General features: G+C 41.1%; 1 protein-coding gene across 2 annotated transcripts in view; it reads left to right on the top strand.

Annotated features, from left to right (window-relative positions):
* dnah1 (dynein, axonemal, heavy chain 1) overlaps positions 1-21,412 on the top strand; it is a 422,195-nt gene that overhangs the window by 241,944 nt on the left and 158,839 nt on the right. For both annotated transcript variants that reach the window (XM_043708503.2, XM_087994517.1), the window contains 6 exons: positions 1,210-1,370; positions 6,974-7,131; positions 13,134-13,307; positions 16,054-16,232; positions 18,763-18,993; positions 20,651-20,847. In XM_043708503.2, coding sequence (XP_043564438.2) covers positions 1,210-1,370; positions 6,974-7,131; positions 13,134-13,307; positions 16,054-16,232; positions 18,763-18,993; positions 20,651-20,847 — 1,100 coding nt within the window. The remainder of the gene's footprint in view (positions 1-1,209; positions 1,371-6,973; positions 7,132-13,133; positions 13,308-16,053; positions 16,233-18,762; positions 18,994-20,650; positions 20,848-21,412) is intronic.

Here is a 21,412-nt window from a genome sequence, read left to right on the forward strand (position 1 = left end):
CAGGGAAAAGACTTTGTCTATTTACCCTATCCATGCCCCTTGTGATTTTAAAAACCTCTATAAGGTCACCCTTCAGCCTCTGACACTCCAGCGAAATCAGCCCCAGCATTGTGCAATCATCAGTAAAAGCTTGCACTTTTGACTGTATGGAAGGAATGTCATGTTTTTGCAATGGTAGATGGTTAGATCTAGGACACTGCTCTGCATAATTCCAGCAGAGATATCCTGGGAGTGATTAATGTACTAACAACAATAAATGGAACATTCCCTTGGATAAGTGATGCATCATTCCCAAAATGTAGAAAAAAGAATTCACTGACAAATGAATGGATTAGAACTCTTTAGAAAACATAAACTGATCGCAGGGATTTACTGATGTAAAGTTTGGCCTGGAGCACAGTTATGATGTTTGGCTGTACCCTGCTCTGTTTTGTATTAAGGTATCTATTAATATAGAAATAGTGAGTTAATGGGAATTACCCAGAATTTTTGAAGAACAATGGATCATAGGGATATAGATGACTCGCATTGCTGTTTACCAGCATCGACAGCATCCCTATTCTAAACATCTAACTCCAATAGTAACCATTGCCAATCCAGGGGAACCATTTACTGACCCATGTATGAAACTTGGTTTGAACACTAACAATTGGAATCATAGAATCCTTATAGTGCGGAAGCAGGTCATTCAGCCCACACTGACTCTCCAAACAGTATCCCACTCAGATCCACCCCCATAACCCTGCATTTACCATGACAAATCCACGTAGCCTGCACATCTTTGGACCATGGGAGGAAACCAGAGTACTTAGGGAAAATCCACACTGACATAAGGTGAATGTGCAACTCCACACAGTCACCCAAGGCTAGAATTGAATTGTTATTCCTGGTGCTATGAGGCAGCAGTGCTAACCACTGAGCCACTGTGTTGCCCTGTAAATGAGATCAAGTAGTTGTGAATTCACAAAATTAGTCATGAGGTCAGCTTTTTTAAAAAAGATATTTATTCAGATCTTAGTATGTTGCTGGTTACTGTAATGCTTTTTTAAAAAGATGAAGCTGAGAAACTGTCCTTTCGGTCTGAGTTCCTATCTTGTTAAATGCACTAAGTATTCCTATGTTAACATCACACAAAGTAATTTCTGGCATATATTATCAGTATTCATAATCAACAGACTTGAATACTGTGCTATTTTCTCTTCTGATAAGGTGTTATGTATTGGACCAACTGGAACTGGAAAGACTCTTACCATCTCCGACAAGCTCCTTAAAAAGATGCATTCCGATTACATCTCTCATTTTCTGATATTTTCAGCTCGTACATCTGCTAATCAAACACAGGACTTCATTGACAGTAAACTTGATAAGAGGTGAGTTAGTAGCTAAGCAACTGTCAGTACTGTAGAATTGGGAGAGGTCAGCAGTTTCTGATCACCCAGTAATTGATCAAATAAGTGGCAGTTTCTAAAATCTCAAACAATAGATCTAATAGTTTCCACATCATCATCTTGAGCATACCTATAATGAATGCATTATTTTTCATTGTTTTATAAGTGTTCTAATGTTGAATTACATATCAGTGTAAACCTAACACATGGAACTATTATCTTTCCTTCAAATAAATGTGATTTATTTTTCTTCTTGTCTCCTAACCATATGAAGCATATTCTTCATTATAAGAAGGTGCAGAAGTGATCAGTTAATGTAATCTCAAGTATGAGGAACACGGTATTGGCCATGAATTCTGTCTCGTGCAATTAGAATCAGATTACTTAAGATTGGCAAACTACAAAATACATTTTTATGTTGCAGCTGCCAGGGTTGGTGAAGTCAGTGAAGTGTTTCTCTGGTGGTACTAAAATTTATTGGCTGGCAGTGATATCTTAATGCAATCAGTTCGATGTTACTTGGCCAGATAATCTCAGCCAGCCTATACAACCATTAGAAAATCATTGGCTGTCCCTGAACAAATAAGTCTAATGTAAATTATTGACAATTACTGGTTAACTCATCTCTATTTGACAGATTTAGAGCAGTGGGAACTTAGTTACAGTTAACCTTAGTGATAGAGTAGGAAGTCTAACAAAATAAGACTAATAATCCAATTCTAGGCGTTAATTGTAAATTTAAGAGATGTCAAGATAGGCCAGCTGACTAGAATGTGCAGCTTGTCATATGTCGGAAGTCTTGGACACTGACATCTGTCCTAGATTACCATATGTGCGTAGTGCTCCCAGCTAAGAAGCAGGCGCTCCGGGTTTCTGAGTTTGAGCAGCGGTTGGAGACACTGTGGTGCACTGTGAGGGTGAGAGTTACATGGATAGCACATTTAGAAAAATGATCAAGGGACTAGAAGAAAGAAGGGAATAGGTGATCACTAGAGAGTACAGAAAGAACAGGCAGGTAATGCAGGAGTCCCCTGGAGTCACATTCACTAACCGGTTTTACATTTTGGAAGCTGATGACGGTGGTGGTGCCTTGGAGGAATGCAGTCAGAGCTAAGCTTCTGGCACCACAAGCAGATTGACTATTCACGGAGGGAAGAAGAAGAAGAAATGAAGAGCAATAATGTAAGGGGATTCTTTAGTCAGGTGAACAGACAGATATTTCTGGGGCCGAAGACATGACTCCAGAATGGTGTGTTGCCTCCCTAATGCTAGGGTCAGGGATGTGATTCAGAAGCTGCAAGTCATCCTGAAAGTGGAGGGTGATGAGTTAGAGGTCGTAGCACATGTTGATACCAGTGAAATGGGCAAAGTGAGTAATGAGGTCGTACATCAAAAATTCAGGGAGCTAGACGATAGATGAAAAAGAAGGACCTCAATGGTTGTAATCTCTGGATTACTCACGGTGCTGATAATGTGTTGCTGGAAAAGCGCAACAGGTCAGGCAGCATCCAGGGAACAGGAGAATCGACGTTTCAGGCATAAGCCCTTCTTCAGGATTCCTTTTCCAGCAACACATTTTCAGCTCTGATCGCCAGCATCTGCAGTTCTCACTTTCTCCTCATTACTCACGGTGCCACATGCTACTGAGTTTAGAAATAGGAAAATAGAACAAGTGAATTCATGGCTCAAGAGTTAGAACAAGAGGGTGTGTTTTAGCTTCCTGGATTACTGGGGCGATTTTTGGGGAAGGTGGGACATGTACACATGGAATGATCTGCGGTGTACCATATTGGGGCAAACATCCTTGTAAATAGGTTTGCTGGAGCTATTGGGAGAAGTTATCAATATGTAGGAGACCCAAAAAGGAACAGCACCGTACTGGATCTGGTTCTGGGGGAAAACGCTAGACAAATGTTTGATGTGGTAGTGGAGGAACACTTAGGTGATAGCAACCACAACACAGTGTGGTATGATAGTCACAGGTGAGATGCCGGAAGACTGGAAGTTGGCAAGCGTGATGCCAGTGTTTGAAAAGGGCGGTAAGGACAATACAGGGAACAATAGACCAGTGAGCCTGACGCCGGTGGTGGGCAAGTTGTTGGAGGGAATCCTGAGGGACAAGATGGAAAGGCAAGGACAGATTAGGGATAGTCAACATGGCTTTGTGGGTGGGAAATCATGTCTCACAAACTTGATTGAATTTTTTGAAGAAGTAATAAAGAGGATTGATGAGGGCAGAGCGGTAGATGTGATCTATATGGACTTCAGTAAGGCGTTCGACAAGGTTCCCCATGGGAGACTAGTTAGCAAGGTTAGATCTCACAGGATACAGGGAGAACTGGCCATTTGGATGCAGAACTGGCTCAAACGTAAAAGACACAGGGTGGTGGTGGAGTGTTGTTTTTCAGAATGGAGGCCTGTGACCAGTGGAGTGCCACAAGGATTGGTGCTGGGTCCTCAACTTTACGTCATTTATATAAATGATTTGGATGCGAGCATAAGAGGTACAGTTAGTAAGTTTACAGATGACACCAAAATTGGAGGTGTAGTGGACAGCAAAGAAGGTTACCTCAGATTACAATAAGATCTTGATCATATGGGCCAATGGACTGAGAAATGGCAGATGGAGTTTAATTCAGATAAATGCGGGGTGCTGCATTTTGGGAAAGCAAATGTTAGCAGGACTTATACACTTAATGGTAAGGTCCTAAGGAGTGTTCCTGAACAAAGAGACCTTGCAGATTCATAGCTCCTTGAAAGTGAAGTCACAGGTAGATGGGACAGTGAAGAAGGCATTTGGCATGCTTTCCTTTATTGGTCAGAGTATTGAGTGCAGAAATTGGGAGGTCATGTTGCGGCTGTACAGGACATTGGTGAGGCCACTGTTGGAATATTGCATGCAATTCTGGTCTCTTTCTTGTCGGAAAGATGTTGTGAAACTTGAAAGGGTTCAGAAAAGATTAACAAGGATGTTGCCAAGGTTGGAGGATTTGAGCTATAGGGAGAGGCTGAACAGGCTGGCGCTGTTTTCCCTGGAGCGTCGGAGGCTGAGGGGTGACCTTATAGAGGTTTACAAAATTATGAGGGGCATGGACAGGATAAATAGACAAAGTCTTTTCCCTGGGTTGGGGGAGTCCAGAACTAGAGGCCATAGGTTTAGGGTGAGAGGGGAAAGATATAAAAGAGACCTAAGGGGCAACTTTTTCACATAGAGGGTGGTACGTGTATGGAATAAGCTGCCAGAGGAAGCGGTGGAGGCTGGTACAATTGCAACATTTAAGAGACATTTGGATGGATATATGAATAGGAAGGGTTTGGAGGGATATGGGCCGGGTGCTGGCAGGTGGGACTAGATTGGGTTGGGATATCTGGTCGTCTTGGATGGCTTGTTACAATGCTGTCCATCTCTATGACTCTGAGATTGGATTGTTTTCTCTGGAGCAGAGAAAATAAAAGGCAGGCATGATTGAGATTCTTAAGATTATAAGGGGTATGGACAGGGTGAATAGGGTGCAGCTGTTCCCCTTGTTGAGGATTCAGTCACAAGGGGGCATAGTTTTAGGATAAGGGGCATGAGATTCAGAGAGGACTTGGGGAAAACAACTTCTCCGCCAGCAGGTGATGGGAATATGGAATATACTGCCTGGGAAGGTAATGAAAGCTGGAAATCTTACAACCTTTAAAAAATATTTGGATGAGTACTTCAAATATCACAATATAAGGGTATGGAACAAGTGCAGGAAATTGGGATTAGTGCATTTTTAGTGGTAGTTATGTCAGTGCAGACTCAATGGGTTGAACGGCTTTTTCTGCACTGAATGAATCTATTCATGTGAGTCCACTTGATATTGAGCCTCAGATTTCATGTAGGTCAGACTGGTAAGCTGTGGGTACCTATGGTTGAGTTCACTGGTGAAGAGGGTTTGAATTTGGGCTGCTACATCTTTGGCTAAATCCTCAGTTTGATCTTGAATGAGAGGGTAAGCTAGAGGAAGGAAGTGACCAAGGGATGGTTGTTCAGTTGTGTTGTTTTTTAAAACTCACCTGTTTAAAAGAGCCACCACGGTCTTCCAACGTCTGTTGGTTAGCCTGTATCTAGACCTTGCTTTCCAGAACACGGCCCAATTTATAAAAGGGTCCTCAAACAGGCATACAGTGTAAGGTGTTGTATTTCAGTTAGGCAAACCAGGACCAGACTTACACAGTTAATGGTAGGGCCTTGGGAAGTGTTGTTGAACAGAGGGATCTAGGTGTCCAGGTTCAAAGTTCCTTGAAAGTGGCTCACATGTAGGCATGTGGTGAAGAAGTCATTTGGCATGCTTGCCTTCATTGGTCAGAGCATTGAGTATCAGAGTTGGAACATCACGTTGCAGCTGTACAAGACTTTAATGAGGCCACTTTTGGACTACTGCATACAATTCTGATCGCTCTGCTATAGGAAGGATGTTGCTAAACTTGGAAGGGTACAGATAAAATTTACAAGGATGTTGCCAGGACTGGAGAGTTTGAAATATCAGAATAGGCTGGGACTTCATTCCCTGGAGTGTTGGAATCTGAGGAGTGACCTTATAGAAGTTTATAAAATCATGAGGGGGTGAGGTCTTTCTCCAAGGATAGGGGAGTCCAAAAGTAGAGGCTTAGATTTAAGGTGAGAAGGGAAAGATTTAAAAAGGACCTGACAGGCAACCTTTTCACACAGGAGGTGGTGTGTGGTAAGCTGCTAGAAGAAATGGTATAGATGGGTACAATTACAACATTTAAAAGACATTTGGAAAGGTTTGGAGGGATATGGATTAAATGCAGGCAAATGGAACTGCTTAAGTTTGGGATACCTGGTCGGCATGGGCATGTTGGACTGAACAGTCTACTTCCATTCTGTATTACTCTATGACTCTATGCCTAATATCTTCTTTAGCCAGGAACTATTTTGATGCCACTACCATTAAGCCAGACTGTGCTCTTCCAGAGCAGAATGTGTGTACGTGTCCGTATCCAACTGATGGTACTACTTGATAAGACAAGTTCCCAGGATTAAAGATGGTTTGATAGATTACATGTTTTGTTTTATTTAGTTGGTTCCTTAATGTGGTGGTTAGTCACTGAGGCATATTCACACAAGACTGCAGATCTTCTTTAACAACAAGAGAAGTTCTGAAAAGCATCTTTGACCTGTAGGTCTTTAAAGAAAACTCTTCACAAAATTAACCAACACCCACATGCCACAATTTTGAAATATAAACTCCAAAAGTTATGTGTCTAATGTACTTTTCATCACACCACTACGTTAAACAATATTGCATTGATACCATGTCTGTAAAAGGATTCAGCATCAGTAAATTTCAGGCCTATCCTTTCTCTAATATGAGGCAAATATTGGCTGAGTTCTAACGCTAACCAGATGGTTTCTGTATGTTAGAATATTTTGCTTGAAGTTGTTAATTGATGGTAGTGCAAAACAGGTGATAATAAATTGGGGTCCTATCTCTTTTTCTTTGACTTTAGGATAGTTTCACAATATGGTTTTGTTTTAACCTGTTCTGAAGTATTTCTTTTCTCAAATCATTGTAAATGATTTCTGTTATCAGACGCAAAGGCATATATGGGCCACCACTTGGAAAGTATTTTATATTCTTCATTGATGATCTGAATATGCCAGCCCTCGAGACATATGGAGCACAGCCTCCTATTGAAATTTTGCGACAATGGATGGATCATCGTGGCTGGTATGACAGGAAAATGATAGGTATGTCTGTGTTTTTTAAGATTTGGTTCTTAAAGGTATTTGTTGTCCATCTCTTCTATACCATGTAAAATTTCACTGACCAAGATTTTTCACATCCTCACTTGTAATCATTGAATCATACAGTACTGAAGAGCCCTTCAGCCCATCATGTCTGTATCAACAAACAGCTATTCTAACTTTGCTCTATGCCCACTTTCCAGCACTGGGCCCATTGCTTTGAATATTATGACATTTCAAATGTTCATCTTAGTAGTTTTCAAAGGTGCTGAGGGTTTTTTTTGCCTCAGCCACAGTCACGGGCAGTGCATTCCAGATTCCTACTATCTTTTGGGTAAAACATTTTCCTCAAATCTACTCTAAACCTCCTGCCATTCACCTTAAAATGATGCCTCTGTTATTGATCCATGCTTCTTAATCAGGTCCCATCTCAGCCTTCTCTGCTCTGAAGAAAACAACTAAAGCTTATTCAGCCTCTCTTCATAGCTAAACTGCTCCATCTCAGAGAGCATCACAGTGATTGTCTTCTGCACTCCCTCCAATGCAGTCACATGCTTCCTATGCGTGGTGACCAGAACTGCACATAGTACTCTGCTATGGCCAAACCAAAGTTTTGTACAGCTCCAACATAACTTCCCTGTTGTAATAATCTATGTAATGACTGATAAAGCCAGGTGTCCATATGCCGTCTTAACAATCCTATTAACCTGTCCTGATACATTCAGGAATTTGTCAACAAGCACCCAAAGATCTTTCTGTTCCTTTGAGCTCCCTAGTATCCTACTATTTACCGAGTACTCCATTGCCTTGTTACTTATTCCAAAGTGCACCACCTCACACCTATCTGGGTTAAATTTCATCTGCCCACCTGACTAATCCATCTATACCATTCTGTAACCTAAAATGTTCTTCCTCACGGTCAACCACCCGACCAATCTTTGTGTCTTTCGCAAATGTACTTATTATCTCCCACACATTTTCTCCTTTATTGTTTATAAATATCACAAACAATAGGAGCACTGATCAGTACTCCACTGGATACTGGCTTCCAGTCAACAAACAGCTCTGTCTCTCACCATTAAGAATTTTTTGATCCACCTTGTCAAGTTATCCTGAATCCCATGAGCTTTTGTATTTCTTTATCAGTCTCCCATGTGGCTTTGCTGAAATCCATATAAACTGCAACAACAGCACTAGCCTTATCTACACAGCCTTTCCACAGCAATGAGATGTGTGAATTGAATCAGTGAATGGGAGGTTGGCTTTCATGATAGTCAGGGCTGTGCACACTTCTGTAGCTTCTTCTGATCCTGGGCAGAGCAGTTGCAGTACGAGGTCATTATGCACGCAGAAAGTCTGTGTTCTATGATGTATCTGTAAAAGTTCAGAAGTCATATGACACCAAGTTACAGTCCCAAAAGGCTTATTTGAATCACAAGCTTTCAGAGTGCTGCTCCTTTATCAGCTGAAGTAGAGGGAAGCACACAGGCAAAGAATTTATAGGTGGTGAGATCAAAAGCTCGTACAAATGGTGTGAGTGGAGTGTCAACATGCTGAATAACAAGTCTTTATGGGTGATCAAAAGTGTCAGAAGGTGTGAGTAAATGTCAGTAAGAGTTGGCGAGGTTCCTTATGGACATGTCAAATTTCCTGAGCTGCCTGAGGATGATGTGACATTGTTGTACCTCCTTGATCATCTCAACCTCTGCTCTGTTGGTGTGGACAGGTGTATGTTCTGCTCCTTTCTTTCTGAAGTCAATGATCAGGGCTTTAGTTTTGCTGACATTGAGAGAGAGTTTGTTATCATTGCACCATATCACCAAGCCCTCTATCTTCTTTCTGTACTCTGATTCATCATTGTTTGATATCCATCTTACTCCAGTGATATTGTCAGCAAACCTGGCATTCGTCTAGAATTTGGCAACATAGTTGTGGGTATACAGGTAGTACAGTAGGGGCTGAGAATGCATTCTTGGGGGTGGCTTCAGTGCTCAGTATTGTCCTGGAGGAGATGCGTTGCCTATCTTCACTGATTGTGATCTGTCGGTCAGGAAGCTGAGGATCCAGTTGCAGAGGCTGAAGCTGAGACCTAAGTCTCAGAGTTTTTAGATCAGTCTGGAGGGGATAATGGGGGCGGAGCTGTAGTCAGTTGCTGTAGTCAAGGACGATTGGATGTTCCAGAGATGAGTGCAGGACTCGACAAATGGCATCCACTGTGGACCTGTTACATTGGTAACAGGGGATTGAGGCAGGCTGGGAAACTAGAGTTGATATGGGTCATGTCCGACCTTTCAAAGCACTTCATGATTACGGATGTCAGAGCCACAGGGCTGTAGTCATTCAGGCACGTTGCATATTTTTTTTAAGGTACTGGATGATGGTGGTCTTCTCAGGTGGGAACTTCAGCTTGTATGTGGGAGAGGTCGAAGATATCAGTGAATACCTCTGCCAGCTGGTCCGCACAGGATCTAAGATCATGGCTGGGTCTCCGTTCGGGCCTATCGCTTTCCTTGGGTTGACTCCCAGGAAAACCAATCTGACATCTGCAGTGCAGACTGAGGGAATAGGTGCATTTGGGGATGTTGGGACAGGTGATATTACACCACTGGCATTCAGTTGGAACCAAGCAAAGAAAGTATCGAGTACATCAGAGACCGATGTGTCTTTTGTCTGCTTTCTTTGTCTGCTTCATTTTCTATCCTGTTATGTTGTTTAGGCCTTGCCACAGGAGGCAGGAGTCCATACAGTTGGTTTGGTGCTCTAGTTTTGTCCAGTACTGACTCTTGGCATCTCTGATGGCTTTGCAGTCGTCATATCTGGATTTTCTGTATAGGTATGGGCCGTCCGACTTGAATGCTGCACCTCGAGAAGCTTGCAGGTCTCGCAGTATCTGTGGGAAGAAAGTAGAGTTAACATTTTAAATCCGGTGACGACTCATCAGAACTGGCAGAACTGTTAGCAATTTGGAAAAAGTGGTATTTTTGCTGAAACTAAAGTTGGGGATGTGGGGTGAAGGAGAGAGGTGGGCACATAGGTAGAAATGGAACCCTGAGAAAGATATGACAGGGTAGGTAAACAAAGAGATTATGGTAACAGGGCAGGACAAAAGAAAAGCTTAATAAGTAATAATAAGAGTTGTTGTGGTTCTGTTCGCCAAGCTGGGAATTTGTGTTGCAGACGTTTCGTCCCCTGTCTAGGTGACATCCTCAGTGCTTGGGAGCCTCCTGTGAAATGCTTCTGTGTTGTTTCCTCCGGCATTTATAGTGGTTTGTCTCTGCTGCTTCCGGTTGTCTGTTCCAGCTCTCCGCTGCAGTGGCCGGTATATTGGGTCCAGGTCAATGTGTTTGTTGATACTATGACCACTAGGACTCATAACAGCTCACAAACCAACAGCCACTCTCAGACAACAACTCACCAGGACAAAGGACCCGATACCCAGCATGAGCAAAACCAACATGGTGTACAAAATCTCATGCAAGGACTGGATAGGACAAACAGGAAGACAGCTAACGATCGTATCCATGAACACCAACCAGCCACGAAACGACACGACCAGCTATCCTTAGTAGCCACACACTCAGATGACAAGCAACATGAGTTCGACTGAGACAACACTACTATTATAGGACAAGCCAAACAGAGAACAGCCAGGGAATTTCTGGAGGCGTGGCACTCGTCCACAGATTCTATCAACAAACACATCGACCTGGACCCAATATACCGGCCACTCCAGTGGACAGCTGGAATGGACAACCGGAAGCAGCAGAGACAAACCACTATAAATGCCAAAGGAAACAACACAGAAGCACTTCACAGGAGGCTCCCAAGCACTGAGGATGTCACCTAGACAGGGGATGAAACGTCTGCAACACAAATTCCCAGCTCGGCGAACAGAACCACAACAATGAGCACCCGAGCTACAAATCTTCTCACAAACTTTGAATAATAAGAGCAAAAAGTAGCAGAAAATGGGAGAGCTGAACTGACTGCAACCCATATAATGTGATACTGGGCCTAGAAATAGATGAAAATGAGTGACTGTGCAAAAAGTAATCCATGTCATATCAGGACTGGGTGTGGGAGTGGGTAAAAAACATGGAAAGATATATCAAGTTCTAAAGTTATTAAACTTAATATTGAGTCCTAGAGACTGCAGGATCCCCAAGTGGAAAAAGAGTTGTTGTTCTTCAAGCTTGCACTGAGGCTTACCGAAACATTACAGCAGGCCTGTGACAGAAATATTGGGCTAGGGAATATGGTTATCTGTTGAAGTGACCGTCATCTGGAAGCTCAGACAGAGCATAGGTGTTCTCCAAAGTGGTCATCCAGTCTTCACTTCATCTCTCCACTGTACAGGAGACCACATTATGCATAGCAAATAAAATAGAAACAAACACATAAGCTGCTGGAAAAGCTCAGCAGATCTGGCAGCATCTGTGAAGAGAAATCAGAGTTAACTTCGGGTTCGGTAACCCTTCATCAGAACTGAAGGTAGTTAGGAAAATGTCACTTTTTTATGCAGAGGATAGGGTAGTAATGGAGGGAAAAGGAGTAATCGATAGGTGATTGGGGATAGAGCCCAAGGAGAGAAAAGAACAGTTGGACAGGAGTGGATAACAATCTGGCTAAGACTTTGAATAGCTGTTAATAGGGACTGTTAGTGGCTAACAATGGGTTCTGAGTCATAGCAGACTGTGTGACAACAAGGCCTGGTGTGTGGACTTCTGGACTCAATATTGAGTTCAATAACTTTAGAACTGAATTCTCCTATGTCCTAGCTCCCACCACCACACACCAGGCCTTGTTATCACATAGTCTGCTATGACACATAATGCATTGTTCGTGACTAACAGTCCCCATTAATAGATATTCACCCTCCTAGCTAGATTATTATCCACTGCTTTGTCTATCCAACTGTTCTTCTCTCTCTTTGGGCTCTAGCTCCAACCACCTATTGATTATTCCTTACCCCCTCCCTCCTACCCTCTCTTCTGCATAAAAGAAAATCCTCCTAGCCACCTACAGTTCTGGGGAAGGGTCACTGAACACAAAACATAACTCTGATTTCTTTTCACAGATACTGCCAGACCTGCTGAGCTTTTTCAGCAATTTCTGTGTTTGTTTCTGATATACAGCATCTGCAGTTTTTTTACATTTTTATTTAGCAAATACAGTAGACTAGATTGAATGAAGTACAGATAAATTACTGTTTTGCCTGGCAAGTATGTTTGGTACCTTGGATGGTGAGGAGAGAGGAGATAAAATGAGCAAGTGTGAAGTACTCTTTCAACACCCTAACAATGTCCTCCAGCTCCACACAGATTGCCCCTTGGTCCCTACTATTGCCCTGATTATCCTCTTCCCCTTGATATACTTATAGAATATCTTGGGACTCTCCCTAGCCCTATCCATCAGTATTTTCTGCAAATTAAAGTTGAGATGTGATAAATTGTATACTGAGTGCGTGGAGGAGGAAATGTTGGCTAAATGTCTGTACACAACATTCAGGAATTAGATTCTTGAGAATATTGCTGACAAAGACAACATGATGTCAAAGCTTTTTGTCTTGCATTCACCAGGGCAGACACAAGAATGCCAAATTTTAAAGGGAATAAGATTTCCCTGTATATAAGAAACTGATGCAGGTTAATTGACAAGTTGACTTTGATTGGAAGAAGTGTTTCCATTGAGAATGCATCCGGGAACCAAACCTTCCCCGGGTTTTTGTTTAGTTCTAAAAATGCATAATGGCTGGGCATGTTCATGTGTCCTGCAGAGGACTTATCCCTGAAAATGGAAGATATTTCATTCCTATCAAGAAAAAGTGAGCCACTCTGCTGATATTCTTAACATATTTGGGATTTTTCAGCAATTGCTGTCCAAATTAAAGAAGTAGAAATGTTATCAAATAGTAGTATTGCAAACTTTAAATCAGTTTGAATTCATTTAGATATGATTTTGGATCCAATTGTTTTTTATGCTGTGCACATTATCTCTTGTTGCAGGAGCCTTCAGGCAGCTATGGGATATCAACTTTGTTTGTGCCATGGGGCCACCAGGTGGTGGAAGAAACCCAATCACTGCTCGATACACACGACATTTCAATTATCTATCCTTTATTGAAATGGATGACACAAGCAAACTGAAGATATTTTCTACGATCTTGGATAGTTGGCTGAGTGAGTTCCTTGGATACAAATGATTTCACTTTCACCATCGTCACATATATACTAACAAAAAGGGGATTGATTAGGTCAGTCGTCTGAATGGCTGATATATGATGCAGAGTGATGCTAACAGCATGGGTTCAGTTCCTGCACCGGCTGAGGTATCCATGAAGGATTCTCCTTTCAACCTCTCCCCTTGCCTGAGGTGTGATAACCTTCAGGTTAAACCACCACTAGTCGTCTGTCTCATGAGAGAGCAGACCTATGGTCTGGTAGTACCACAGTGACTTTACTAATAGAACATTTAATCTAATTTTGGGATTCAGGAATAGTGGTGGGAGGGCAAACATATGAGAGATTGAAAATATAATTAATTTTATTGTACTATAAGAGGTCATTCATTCTATTGTGGCTTTGCCGGCTCCCTATAAGGGATATTTTCCACTTGCCTGCTTTTTCAGCAAGGGGATCCAGTATAGGTGAATAAATTATTAAAATCAGATTTGCAAAGCAATTAAAAATGCTACCGAGTGATTGGGATTTATTCTTAGGATATCAGATTCAAAAATATTGGGGTTATATTAAACTCATGTAGGACTATGGTCAGTCTGCAGTCAGGATATTGATATAGTTCTGGTCTCTGTGTCATAAAAAGAACTTAAGAAATGCTGAAAAAGGTATGAAAAATAGCAAGAGTTGCACAAGAGCTAATAGATCACAGCCAGTGGAAAAAATTGAACAGTTTGGGTTATGAATGTTTTAAATAGGCTTGTTGGTCCAAGAATCTTTCCATCTGTGTGTGAATTTAATGCTGGAGGTTGTAAATACAAGATAATTATTAATAATTCTAATAGTAAAATAAGGGTAAATTTCTTGACTTGGTAGTTGGAATGTGTAACTCAATTCCAAAGATAGTAATTCAGGCAAGTAGCTCAAATGCCTTCAAACTGAAATTAAACAAATATAGAGGAGAAAAGGAAGTGGAAAATATACTGAAAGACTGAAATGAGGTAGATGGAATGTGAGGATACCAAAACAAAGAAGACAAAGAACTATGGATGCTGGAAATCTGAAACAAACTCAAGTCTGGTGGCATCTGTGGAGAGAAAACAGAGTCGACGATTTGAGTTCAGACACCTTCATCCCATGTGGGTAAAAATGCCAATATTGACCAATTGAACTGAATGTAATTCTTGCTCAGAAAACAAAAAGGCACAGAGCACTCTGTGTCACAATGGAGTTTGACCTTGTCCTTTCATCTGTTAGAGCTTGGGTTGAAGCCAGCCAGAGTTTTTCTCTCTTTCAGCTGTTAAAACTTCTGAGTAAAGTTAGTTCATGCCATTTGAACCTAGTTCTTTAAAATGGGTATGCACACCACATAACTGCTAATTTGGCAAAATATGGTACTGCACTACAATTAGACTAGCTAAATGGACATACAAAATTGAAATGAAGTCTTATTAAGGATTAAAAGTTCTTCACTCTATATGCAACCTCAGGCTGATCTAGGAATTACCAATGGTGACACTGGGTTTAAAGTGTTATAGACTAGGCTAGACCATTCAAAACATTCATAAGCAGGCAACTGTAACCTTGCAATTTGTTTTGGTAAGTGCATAGTGAAAATTAAGCAGAGTAAGTTAGCTAGGTTGACTATCAGGTTTTAAAATAGACAAAAAATTATTCGCAAAATTATGGAATGAAACATAAAGAACAGAATATAGAATACCCACAGAACTCAGACTATACCAAACTAGATTTAATTATGCTGTTCTGAGTATACACAACAGTCCCAATAAACACAGAGCAAAAAGTGAAACAAAGACTCACAGGTCAAAGTTAGAAGGGCAGAAGGAGAGAGTGTCTAGCAGCCTGTTTTCACACAGCCCACTGCTGAACTGACTCCACCAAGACTTCAGCTTCTAGGACTGACCACTCATTTATAAAGGTCACTTCTAAAACATAAGTTTTGGCCTAAATTCTCATCTGTCTAAATATAAACAAAAAGGCCTTCTAATACTCTTTCATCTGTGTCAAACCCAGCTAATCAGAGCCCGGAGTGTTTTACGACCCCTCTGAAAAAAAATCAAGGACACAGTAACCTTGAGAAAAGGAACAGCTTTTAGAAAAAGGACCAGCTTTGTGACAAAAGTGACAAAATATTCCATCCCCAGTACTGGCATCCCTTGTTTTGATTGTCAGCAATATATGTGGAAGTGGGATATTTTCCTAAAGGAGGGATTTCTGTGCTTTGTCAGATTGTAGCAGGGAGTGATCTTATGGTAGACCTTAAGTCTGTATTTGATGTGGAAATATTAAAGAGTAGTTTCACATCACTCTAATTTCTCAGCTTACTGAGTATCATGATCTCAGATGCATTTAAAATGTAGGCTGTTTTGCATTCCAATCAAAAGTAAAAAAATGGCAGGCCCATCAAGGTCTAAACATTAGCAGCTGCATGATTTGTCAACACCGGAGGAAGGTGATTGCTCCAGAGGATTTTCAGAAGTTTTCAAGAAGATTTGGTTGGTACTCGTGCAACACAACAGACAAGACAGAAATGCTGGATTTCTCCACCAGCATCACAACCAGGAATTCCTGGTTTGGAAGTCCCTGTCACTTACTCTTCTGACAGCCATCATTTTGCTTGTGAGGGAGACAGTGGTTCCCAGCCTTGCTAATGTTTAAGCAATTTTCAGTATAAGTTTAAATTTCGGTGTGGAGTTTTATTAAAATCTAGCTGATTTGTTTTTCACAGATAATGCTGAAGAGGTGAAACTTACGAATGAACCACTCGTTGCTGCAACAATCAAAGTATACTCCACCATAACATCACAGCTACTCCCAACTCCTGCCAAGTCACACTACACTTTCAATCTGCGTGATCTATCAAAGGTTTTCCAGGGTATACTCATGGCTGAATCTAATAGTACTCAGGTATGTTTGAGTTATGGCTCCACCTAAAGATCAAATGTTTTTTGCCTGGTGCACATGATTGACCCAGATATTTAAAATAGTATCCGAACAACCTGCAGAAACAAATGTCATTTACAAAATACCCTCCAAGGACTGTAACAAACACTACGTTGGACACTCAGGCAGAAAACTAGCCGCCAGGATACACAAACACCAACTAGCCACCAAAGACATGACCCACTATCACTACTATCCTTATAAACAGACAAAGAAGGGCACCACTTCTACTGGGACAACACATCCATCCTAGGGCAGACTAAACAGAGACATTCCTAGAGGCCCGGCATTCAAACAGGAACTCCATCAATAAACACATTGATTTGGTGCCCATTTACCAACCTCTGAGAAAAATAACCAGAAATGGTAACACCCACCTTAGCAGACCAAGACACATAAATAGCAAGCGGAACAGAACACCAGCGTTTCACCAGAGGCTCACTGATGATGTTACCTAGCATGGTGACAAAACTTCTGAAAACACACCTTCCAGCTCAGTGAGCAAACCTACAACCTGAACCTCAACCTGAGCTACAAATCTTCTCAAAAATCATGAGGTGATATTGACATATCTTCTTCAACTGCTGCAATACATTTAACACAATTGATGCCTTGCTAGGTAATTTCAAATTACAGTTCAGATTAAAACTTGTGTGGAATTGGAGACATCTGTGAGCCAATTTGGATAGTACAGCAAGTTATCATATCTAGAGGATATTTGTGAACACAATTGGGTATTTACAACAATCCAATTACTTTGCCATTACATTCACAGATAACTCTGTTTTATTTCCAAACTCTAATATGTTTTCCTTTGGTAAAGTAATTTGTTTGATCATTTTATGTACATTTCTAAGTGCATTGTTATGACTTCAACATTTTACCATCTACTGATGTTGAGCTAATTGGTCTGTGGTACCCTGTTGTTTCAACCCTTCCCTTCTTGGGAAGCAAGAATTAGAGTGTTAGAACAGTGTTACATTTGCTTAATTCTAATCCACTGAGACTGTTCTAGAATCTAGGGAGTTTTGGAAAATCATAACCAGTACCTCCACAATCTCTGTACTTAGAATAGAATTTACCATAGAATACTTAGTGTTGAAATGGGCCACTTGGGTCAGTAAGTCCACACCGACCCTCCCACCCAGACCCATCCTGCTATCCTATCACCCTGTATTTCCCAAGGCTAATGCACTGAACCTACACATCCCTGCACATGATGGGCAATTTAGAACAGCCAATCCACCTAACTTGCACATCTTTGGACTATGGGAGGAAACCGGAGCACTCAGCAGAAACCCACGCAGACACGGGGAGAATGTGCAAACTCCATTCAGACAGTCACCCAAGGCTTTTGGAACCATAGGATGTAGCCCATCAGTTGCTGATCCACCTGATTACTGTTAAGAATGGATGCAAAGGTCTACTCCAATTAATTAAATTCAAGTAGTGGACAATTTAAGTATCCAGTGCTCTATCATACACCATTTGCACATTGCTCGCTTGACCCATTCATCACACACAAATTAGCTGATATTGCTGATGGAGGCAAAGATAATAAGGCTGGAGTCTTCATTCACAGATTAGCCAAAATAATGTCCCTGACTATATTTTTAACTGCTTTAGGCAGCAATATCTAATCCAAAAGGATTTTGAGTTGTCCACTATCACAGAAATCCTAATAGCTCTCATGATGCATTCCTTTCTGTGGCAGTTTATTTGAATGACAATATAGACTAGAGCAGATGTATAAAGTGCAAGTGCAATGAAGCTCATCCTCCCACTAAAATTGTTCTTGAACATACAATTGAGATTTTAGAAACAGCACTTATGTTTCACACAACACAAATCATTCCCTACCTTCAGAATAATTATGTTGAAACCTTCATCCTCCTTAAACATGGCCTCTGATACTAGAGGGAGTATCACTTGGCAAGGGAGTTGCTTGAACAAAGAGTTCCTGGATGCTTACCTGGGTTAATGCCAAATAGCCAATACATGATTGGCAGATGGGGGTCGGTGGTGGAAACAATGCCTGATGTAAGTGAGAACCATTTAGAAATTCATCCTATCAATGACAAAAACTTGGCAGGAGCCTGAAATGTGCCCATCTTAACATGGTGTTCACCAGTGTTATTTAAGTGAAATAATATTTTCCTTAACGTCTGTGATCAAATTAGGCCAGCACTTAACATTAGGCTTGTCATCAGGAGATAGATGGATCTATTATGATTGGAGTTTATAAAATGCTTTGATACCTCATGACTGAGTGAATCCCTAAACTGAAGTTTTTAAATCTGTGTCTTACATGTGCAAAACACATTACATAAGCTACCTCCATTTACCAATGATTACAGTACATGAAATATACAAAATGAAAAAGCTCTCATTAACTTTCCTCATGAAATCATTAATTCCTTGCAGCTTACTGTGTGCTTGGGACATTTGCCCTGTGATTTGTACTGTCTTCTTATTTGTTTATTTTTTGTTTTAGACAAAAGTTTTGTTGCTAAGACTGTGGTACCATGAGAGCTGTCGAGTATTCAAAGACCGGCTGGTGAATGACACTGACCGCAACTGGTTTGAATATCTGATGCACAGCATGCTGTTAGAATTGGGCACAAAGTTTGAAGAAGTTGCTCCACAACAGCCTGTTCTTTATGGGGATTTTATGGCAATTGGATCAGATACTAGGATCTACCAATTTATTGACAATATGGAGAAGGTAAATTTGTGCTCTGCGCTGAAAGTATTGTTGTAGTTAATGTTTCATTGTCAGTTGTAGAACACAAATGAAGTCTACCTAGGAACAAAAGTGCAGTGTAGGCAAATAAGACATGTGCTGAAAGATTAGGACTGCTATTTGGCCACATCAGGAACATTAGTCTCAAGCTCCAATTTTGTCAGTTCCTATTGTGGTGATTTCCTGACAAACCAACCTCAGAACTGTTGTCTTTTAGATTTGCCTATTCAGGCATAGTTCTGATAATACCATTCAAAAACTGAACCTTCCAGTGAGGAACGGAGCCCAACAAAACATGATCCCAAGCCTAGTTGTGTTGCATGAACTGATCTCAGCAAGGTGATAGGTAGAGAAAAAGCCAACACTTCATCTAGGAAGGAGCAAGAGGAGTCCTGAATTCTTAATTCTATCCAGTCAGTTCTACTAAAAAGTTCCAGTGGAGAATGTTGGGTGAGATTGCGATTGAACATTTAGAGAGTCAATTATCTTGTCATCTCTCACAGTCTGGACCCACAAATGTAATTGATCTGCTGGAATAGGTGCTAACATCACTGAAGCACCCAACGACATTAATTCTACATAGATGAGTGCTGACTATCAGACACAATGCTTCCAGTTCAATCATGTCCTCACCTAACACTTGCACATGCATTAAAGATAGCTGAACAGCAGGCATGAGAAGTGGTAGATTTAGTTAAAATATAAAATATCAGATTGTATTAATGATCCTAAAAGTAATTATCTCAGAAGAAAGCATCTGCTACAAACATTTTTTTCAGATCAAAATATATAGCCCTGATATTTGTTTCTTACCTGCACTGAGGAAAGCAACACATCCAAAGTATGTGGTGCCGGACCAAAGCCTCCTTAAATGTACGCATTTAGGTTACCATGAGCGACCAACCCCTGCCAGAGATTTAGGCCCAGTGGGAATAACTGCTGCAGCAGACATTCTGGCTGTTGTCCAAAACAGCATCTAAAATGTCTCCAGACCTGAGGACCCAATGAGCCTCTGAAGAAAAAAACACCAGTTACCTTTATGGACCTAGTTGGCCTTGACATCTTCAGTCTGATATTTGATCATCTGTGGAATTACACAACAGCATCTTTGGATCTTCCCAATAGAAAATGAGCCATAAGTTGCAGTTGAGTCCAACCCACATCATTTCAAGATTATTAGAGTACTTGCATGAGTTATAGGTCCAGGTGCTGAGCCCCTCTACCTAATTTGAAAATTCTTTGACAGTATGAAGGAGGGCCACTAATCTGACATTATGTGCCTTTGTCTCTTTCTCTCTAAGCACATGGGAACTGGACATTCTTAAGCAGCATAGGAAATGAATCTTTGAAGTTATATTTTTTATTGATATTGATTAAGTTTTGTTAGCAGAACCACCATTCCCGTGTCTCCACAGCCCGCAAATATTACATGGACACAGAAAAGACCTGCCTACCTCAGGCAGTTTCATTAGCAAATCAGACTGCAGGGTTGATATATTCAACCGCTTCAGAGCAATGTAAGCAATTATGCAGACATTAGCCCATGAAGACATACTTTTTGGCAATTCTGTAATTGCTATATCTAATTCACAAACTAAAGAAGACACAGTTTAATCAAATTTCCTCTTTCTCCTTGCAGTTGGTACAAGTTATTGACGAGTACATGGATGACTTCAATCAGACAAGCACTACCAAGCTGAAGGTTGTTCTCTTCATGGATGCCATCCAACATATTTGTAGAATCAGCAGGATTCTTCGGCAACCATTAGGCAATGCTCTGCTACTGGGAGTTGGGGGTAGTGGCAGACAGTCCCTAACAAAATTAGCATCACATATGTAAGTTGGAAAAAGTTATATCTATCCACAAGCAATAAACTATATTTTTAATGTAATTTCTTTGAACAGGCAAGTGATTGCTGGGCCCCTTGCTGAGCTATTTGTATCATCAATAACCATAGGTGAGGTACCAGAAGACTGGAGGTTGGTTAACATGGTGCCACTATTTAAAAAAGGTGGTAAGGAAAAGCCAGGGAACTATAGACCAGTGAGCCTGACATCGGTGATGGGCAGGTTGTTGGAGAGAATCCTGAGGGACAGGATGTACATGTATTTGGAAAGGCAAGGACTGAGTAGGGAGAGTTAGCATGGCTTTGTGCGTGGGAAATCATGTCTCACAAACTTGATGGAGTTTTTTGAAGAAGTAATGAAGAGGATTGATGACAGCAGAGCAGTGGACATGATCTATGTGAATTTCAGTAAGGTGTTTGACAGGTTCCTAATGGTAGGCTTGCGAGCAAAGTTAGATCACATGGAATACAAGGAGAACTAGCCATTTGGATACAGAACTGGCTCGAAGGTAGAAGATAGAGGGTGCTGGTGGCGGGTTGCTTTACAGACTGAA

Source organism: Chiloscyllium plagiosum, unplaced genomic scaffold (assembly GCF_037043375.1).
Source record: "Chiloscyllium plagiosum isolate Xiang-an unplaced genomic scaffold, Cpla_swu_hap1 HiC_scaffold_14, whole genome shotgun sequence".
Taxonomy (NCBI): Eukaryota; Metazoa; Chordata; class Chondrichthyes; order Orectolobiformes; family Hemiscylliidae; genus Chiloscyllium; species Chiloscyllium plagiosum.